Here is a 7,500-nt window from a genome sequence, read left to right as displayed (position 1 = left end):
CTAGAACACATAGCAGTCCTGTGCGAAATACCGACATACAGCTACCTACTTCTACCCATCATATCCATCCTCCATTGCGAAATAAAGAAAGAAGTCGTCAGATAGAACACATGGCAGTCCTTGTACAAAATACCGACATACAGCTACATATTTCCACCGATTTTCTCCATCCTCCATCGCGCAATTTTCAGAAACGCTTTCCTCTCTCACCGCGACCATTCTCAAAGGCTACAGAGACGATTAGCCAAGTTCTAAAGAGTATTTTTCCTGTTGATAATCCAGATAACTTGCTAATATGTCACTAGAATTACAGAAACATCCTTGAAAACCCGTGTCACTTCAACAAGAGTCCTTTGAACAGCTACAGCCCTTTGAAAATTGTGAATCTGCGGTGCGGAAGTTTTTCAGAGTATGGGTTGAGGTCATGCCGGACAGACGCTCTCTCTCTCTCTCTCTCTCTCTCTCTCTCTCTCTCTCTCTCTCTCTCTCTCTCTCCTTCCTTCCTTCCTTCCTTCCTTCCTTCCTCCTCCTCCCTTCCCCCTCTCTCCTCCTCCCTTCCCCCTCTCTCCTCCTCCCTATCCCCTCTCTCCTCCTCCCTTTCCCCTCTCTCCTCCTCCCTTCCCTCTCTCCTCCTCCCTTCCCCTTCTCTCCTCCTCCCTTCCCCTTCTCTCCTCCTCCCTTCCCCTCCTCCTCCCTTCCCCTCTCTTCCTCCCTCTCTTCCTCCTTCCTCTCTCTTCTTCCTTCCCTCTCCATCCATGACTCTCTCTCTCTCTCTCTCTCTCTCTCTCTCTCTCTCTCTCTCTCTCTCTCTCTCTCTCCTCCTTTCTCCCTCTCTCTCTCTCCCTCCTTCCACCTCTCTCCCTCCCCGCCACAAGCTTGACATAACACTGATAGTCTGCGCGTGAGTCACACTAAGCCTCACTCATGTTCTTGCGATATCTCGATACGTGGAGATAGCCGTGACGTGTAGCTCTATCAGTTTGAAGGAAGGAGACGAAGTGTTTTCAATTACTAGTGTCGGTGTTGCTTTGGAATCTATTAAGGATGTACTTTGATGGATGTTCCCTTGTTCCTCGCTACAACCATCACGGGTATAACTTCTGAAATAGTTTTGCATCTCACCTCACTCTGTAGTTTGATTGATCTCGATACGTGGAGATAGTCGTGACGTGTAGCTCTATCAGTTTGAAGGAAGGAGACGAAGTGTTTTCAATTACTAGTGTCGGTGTTGCTTTGGAATCTATTAAGGATGTACGGGTTAACTGCCTCTCTATAGTTTCTCATGCAAATTATAATAGTCTTTGCTTTATATTGTAATTTCATATGTACTTTGATGGATGTTCCTTTGTTCCTCGTTACAACCATCAGGGATATAACTTCTGAAATAGTTTTGCATCTCACCTCACTCTGTAGTTTTAAAAGGCTCTATGTACAGTTGCAGTTATACACTGTTTTATTTAAAAAAAAAATTTACGGCGCCAGTCACAGATCAACAAGATGTCTACATTATAAATAGAATAAACACTTTGAGAACCCCGACCTGTTATATCTGTGATCTTTGAAAATAGTCTTGATGGAAGCAAAGACATTTCAGAATACGGGCCTTACTAAGATTGGAAAACACTCTAAGATCTTGGTGTGTGTGTGTGTGTGTGTGTGTGTGTGTGTGTGTGTGTGAACGTGAGGAGGACTCTCGCCACGTGACTGCTAGAGGCGAGGCGTGCCTATCGCCTGTTTTCAGAAACGGCTTCCCCTCTCAATGCTACAATTTTCTAAGGCTACAAAGACAACTAGCCAAGTTTTCAAGACAGTTTCTCCTTTCAATAAACTAGAAATACTGCCAATCTATTATTACCAGAAGCGCAAAATACTCTTTAAAAACGAGTATTGTCAACTGGAGTCTTTGGGAAGCAGTGATGGTGAGAGAGCAAAGCGTTTCTGAATACTGTCCCGCGGTAGTGAGTGTGGAGGAACGCTTAGGTTTATTACACGGAGAGTTAGCAGCGGGAGACGGTCGAGTGGCGGTGTGTCAAGGCGGTGCCAAGCGGGAGATGACAAACTCACCCTCGTCACGCCTTTCATGCCCACTTCATCCAGACATATTCTTCCCTAGCTTCTTGTCAGGCGCTTCTCTCCCTCCGCCATTTCTCTTGCAATCAAACATTCCTTCACTCCACCCTTCCATCTTCACCTTCATCTTCTCTTCATCTTATTCGCTCTCACTTCTCTCATCCTTGCACTCCCCCTCCCCCATACGAGTATTCAGAAACGCTTTCCTCTCTCACCGCGACCATTTTGAAGACTACAGAGACGATTAGCCAAGTTCTAAAGAGTATTTTTGCAGTTGATTATGCAGAAAACCTGTTAAAATGTCACTAGAATCACAGAAACATCCTTAAAAACCTGTGACACTTCAACTAGAGCACCTTGAAAATAGTGAAGGTGCTGTGAGGCGCGGAAATGTTTCAGAACATGGGCCTTCTTCCTGTGACTGCCACCTCCCTCACAATCTTCTCCACTCCACCGCACCCCATCCACGTATCCCTCCTTCAAACCCTCTACTTATACCCACAACTCCACCCTCTGTACAGTCTCAAAGCCTTCACCACTACCAAAATACCCGCTGGGCCGGCCCGCTGAAGCTGGGTCGCCGTCACAGCAGCCAGCTCGTTCCGCCTGTCACCTTCCATTGGCCAACGAGACATCAGGGAGCAACGTCACGACATAGCAGCGCGTGTGATTGGCTCGAGACCAAACACCCGTAAGAGACTTCAGCAAATGTTTCCCTTTCTCACTGACTTTACGTGGGTGACTCCCTCTCTCTTTCTCTCTCTCGGGTGAGTCAGATAAGTGTACCCGTTTACTTACCGCTGGGTGAGGAAGGGAGGGTATAGCAGGGTGTAGATTATACAGAGAAGGGGAGTGTAGGGGATGTGTAGGGTAGGGTATGGTTGGGAGGGAAGGAGATGGGAGGGTAGAGGCAATCGTGGATGATAGCTTTCAAAAGTTAGGCCCATTACCATCACTCTCTCTCTCTCTCTCTCTCTCTCTCTCTCTCTCTCTCTCTCTCTCTCTCTGTGTGTGTGTGTGTGTGTGTGTGTGTGTGTGTGTGTGTGTGTGTGTGTGTGTGTGTGTGTGTGTGTGTGTACCATACCGCACTCTCAACCTTGTCTTTTCCTTCAGTCCAACAACAACAACAACGACACACACACACACAGTTAATTCCCGTAACACATGCTTGAAGTTTGAAATAATTACTGTGTGTGTGTGTGTGTGTGTGTGTGTGTGTGTAATTGGATGGACTTTCATGTGTCAAATAAGTATGCGATGCATCACCACCACCACCACCACCACCACCACCACCACCACCACCTTCACTGCCAGTCTTTGTTTTAATGTAAATATGAACTGACTTATTTGCTCGTTTAAATTTTGTTGTGATTCATAGAAGTTAATGAGGGTGAGCTAGAGAGAAGAGAGACTGAGTGAGTGAGTGAGCATTCAACACTTAACTTCCCTCTCAGACACGAGCCACTGGGCAGCCATTCCTCGCATGACTGACCAAGACACACCCTTGCACTACACACACTGCCATTCCTCCCGCCACGCCCCGGTGACTCGATCAGGGTAACCAGTGTCAGTCAGGGAATGAGTGAGGCTCGTACTCTCAAACACTTCTTTACTTAACCTCCACTATTTCAAGTTTATTTTTAAGTTTACACGAGTTTTTAAGGTATTTCTACGGTTCTAGAGGTAGAATGACAAGATTTTTACATTAATAACGAGAAACACTCTTAAAAGTCTCGCCAATCATCCCTGTGGCTTTGGAAAGTAGTAGTGGTGAGAGAGCAATACGGACCTCATACTCGTACAACTCAGCCTTTGCCACTATGCGCAGCTACTGATCAAATTCACCACCTATAATACTCAATTCTCGTGATTCATTTCTTAGTCAGGGAGTGAGTGTCACCTCCTCGCGGGGAAACAAATCTATCACGTTATGACTGAAGATGATCGGTGGAAATAGAGCGGTGTGTGTCATGCAGGGAGCGCCGCCACGTGAAGGTATTAGTGGCTTCTTGTACCTTCCATTATTTTCTTAGGTGTTACGTTCTCAGTGCAATTTTGGACTTGATTTTTTATTGCCTTTTAAGAAACTGATACCTTTAGAGGGTTTGTTTTTCCTACTTTCGTTGCCCGTAACGTCTTCAGTACTTGGACGCATTTTTACCTTGAGATTTGTGTACGATTAGACCATTTTATTGACATTGGGAAAGGTCTGTGGAGGTGAGAAGGTTAATGGCCACAGTCTTCATTATTTCAAACCCCACATGAGTTTCTGAAGCTGTATAAAATCACCAAATAGTAAGCAGAGTGAATATGAAATCGCGTCATGGTACTGAAGGGGTTAACCAGAGTCGTGCATTGATATAAGTCCCGTTTAGTATTGGCAATGTTTTGTTACTAGTCGACTGATACTTCATCTTTTGTTAAGTTCATGCTGTCTTTATTGAGAACACACATATTGATTGATAAATTAGATAGATGGATAGATAGGTAGTTCCACTGGTAGACAAATAGACAGATTTAATTTCAACAGCTTGCATTTCAAATCCATTTAAACCGACCACGTTTAACTTCTGTGAGGAATAAATTGTCAAAACTCCAAGACATATATTAACTGCAGTCCACAAGTAGATAAATTGATGCAGTGTTTATGCTTGCGTTGAACTTACTGGTGAAAATTAACGCTATATATATATTTGGAATGTCGTGAATTCTGGCATCGGATGAAAATTTGTTAGGAAGTTAGTTGTGTCTGCTACATTGGCATCCCAACGTCTCTTTATTGCTCACTCTAATGCCTCGCTCACTTTCAAGACTCCTGCACACTTTTTATTACATTAGGAGAATATTTGTAAGGAGATTTCTCTAATACACCAAGATGAAATACCTCCTTACTGCCTTGCCAGTCGCCATGCTATCACCCCCATGCACGTCTTCTCGGCTCCTCTTTATTCCCCAGTCTACCGCCTCGCTGCCTTCCATAACTCCTGCACGGACCATAATATGCAGTCACGGCGCCTTATTCACCGCCTCCTTCATTCACTAACTCTGCTTAAACAATTTCAGTACCATGACACGTTTCTATATTCATTCTGCTTACTATATGGTGATTTTATATAGCTTCAGAAACTTATGTGGAGATTGAAATATTGAAGACTGTGGTCATTATTCTTCCAACCTCCATAGACCCTTCCTCATGTCAATAAAATGGTCTAATAGTACACAAATTTCAAGGTAAAAATGTGTCCCAGTATTGAAGGGGTTAAAAAATGTGTATTGAAGCGGTTAAACAACTTCAGAAAAGCCAACTTAGCTTTATGGGACATGCTTCTGCTAGGCACCACAAAACCAAACTCCTGAGAATTAGAGCGGAAGAGAAGGAGAGGAAGACAAAGGCATTAATCTTCTGACCTCCATAGACCCTTCCTCATGTCAATAGAAAAGTCTAATCGTACGCAAATCTTAAGGTAAAATAACGCGTCGCAGTATTGAAGAGGTCAACATTTATCAGTCGCGTTGCCATTCCCTAAGAGACACGAGTGAAAAATTAAAAGGCTTGTTATAGATACAGGTATCGAGTTATATCATGGTAAGAATTGTGTCCCTGTATTGAAGAACTTAACTTAATCAGCCCCTGTCGCGTTGCCATTCCCAGAGAGACACGAATGAAGAATTAACCCTTCAGTACCGCGATGCATCTTCATATTCATTCTACTTACTATTTGATGATTTTATACAGCTTCAGAAACCTACGAGGGGAGATTAAAATAGTGCAGATCCTGGCCATTAATCTTCTGACCTCCACAGGCCCTTCCTAATTTAAGTAGAATTGTCTAATCACACCCAAAGTCGAGGTAAAAATGCCTCCCAGTAGTGAAGAGGTTAAAAGGCATCGAGTTACATCATGGAATTGGTTGATGCATGTATTAGTTTAGAAATGTGTTTATTTTGTATACTGGGTTTGCTATTGTGATTATTTATTCATGGTTTGTTTGTGCTAGTTGTATCGTGTTTAGCTTTGATGAGATTTGATACTGACCGTATATAATTCTCTCTCTCTCTCTCTCTCTCTCTCTCTCTCTCTCTCTCTCTCTCTCTCTCTCTCTCTCTGAAAATAACTCTGTAGTCAACGCAAATAAAAGCGTAGGACATTTTTTTCCTTCACCACAAAACATTTGCATTTCTTAACAAGGATTGGGATGTTACTTTTTTCCCCCGTGTGTTGAGAGGGTTGTCTTGGGGGGGCACTTCTTTCCTCCCCCCCCCCCCTCCCTTCCTTCCTTCCTTCCTTCCTTCCTTCCTTCCTTCTCTCCCCTTCTCCCTACCTCTCTTCCCTGTCTTCCTGTCACCCTCCTCTCCTTTCTTCCTCTGTCTCTCTCTTCCCTTCCACCCTCCTCTCCTCTACCTGCCCTCTTTTCCCCATTCCTCCCTTCTCTTCCTTCCTCCTCTTTTCTCCTCCTACTACTCCTCCTTCCTTTCTCTCCTTACATTTCTCTCTTCTTCCCTTCTTCCGTCTTTTTCATTCCTTTTTGTAGTGCTTGTCTATCTTTTTTATCTCTCTCTCTCTCTGGAAGGTGGATAAATAGACAGATACACAGATAGATAGATAGATAGATAGGTAGATAGATAGATATACAGATAGATAGATATATAGACAGACTGATATATAGATATATAGACAGACAGATAGATTGATTGATAGACAGATAGATAGATAGAACAGTTACTATGATATATTGTTATTACGTCATGGAATGGTTGTTTACCGTACCAAGTGACAGCTGTTGGAGGGACGGGGAAAAGTACTGAGGAGAGAGAGAGAGAGAGAGAGAGAGAGAGAGAGAGAGAGAGAGAGAGAGAGAGAGAGAGAATGTTGTGGATAAGGGAAGAATATAAGAATGTTTTTTTTTTTATATAGAAGCAATGAACAGGCTGTGTGTGTGTGTGTGTGTGTGTGTGTGTGTGTGTGTGTGTGTGTGTGTCACAAGGAGACGAGTGTGGGAAGTCATACTTTTACCCTAAATTGCAAACAAGATGAGTGACGCATGCGAGGCGGGAGGAAGATTAGTGGAGGAGGAGGAGGAGGAGGAGGAGGAGGAGGAGGAGGAGGAGGAGGAGGAGGAAGAATTAGCAGCATTGCATCATCAGTACTCTTGTGACTTCCCTCCCCACTTGAGAATGAATACCGTCACGTGGACCAACCAAATCGAACCATTCCTTGAGTCACGACACTAAAAACACTTTCTTCATTATTCATTACTTTATTTTTTTTACTCTCCTTCCTTTCTTCTTCATCTCCTCCTCCTCCTCCTCCTCCTCCTCCTTCATTCTTCCTTACTTATTTTTTTCTCACCTTCCTTCATCTCTTTCATCTCTATCCTCCTCCTCCTCCTCCTCCTCCTCCTCCCAATCCTCATCCATGTGTGGACACGT

General features: G+C 43.9%; 2 protein-coding genes across 14 annotated transcripts in view; one reads left to right on the top strand and one right to left on the bottom strand.

The window, feature by feature from the left end:
• LOC123515072 overlaps positions 1-7,500 on the top strand; it is a 76,826-nt gene that overhangs the window by 10,743 nt on the left and 58,583 nt on the right. Inside the window, exon 3 of one of the 13 annotated variants that reach the window (XM_045273482.1) lies at positions 2,592-2,829. The exons of the other annotated variants lie outside the window; for them this stretch is intronic. Coding sequence (XP_045129417.1) covers positions 2,592-2,728 — 137 coding nt within the window. The 3' untranslated portion in view covers positions 2,729-2,829. Of the gene's footprint in view, positions 1-2,591; positions 2,830-7,500 lie in introns of those variants that run through there. 13 annotated transcript variants of the gene reach the window in all.
• Positions 1-7,500, bottom strand: part of LOC123515068 (homeobox protein aristaless-like 4) — a 54,824-nt gene that overhangs the window by 7,265 nt on the left and 40,059 nt on the right. The gene's annotated exons all lie outside the window — the stretch shown is intronic.

The sequence above is a fragment of the Portunus trituberculatus genome, chromosome 38, assembly GCF_017591435.1.
Source record: "Portunus trituberculatus isolate SZX2019 chromosome 38, ASM1759143v1, whole genome shotgun sequence".
Classification (NCBI taxonomy): domain Eukaryota; kingdom Metazoa; phylum Arthropoda; class Malacostraca; order Decapoda; family Portunidae; genus Portunus; species Portunus trituberculatus.
Note: the sequence above shows the minus strand (reverse complement) of the source record. Positions and strands in the feature narration are given on the sequence as shown.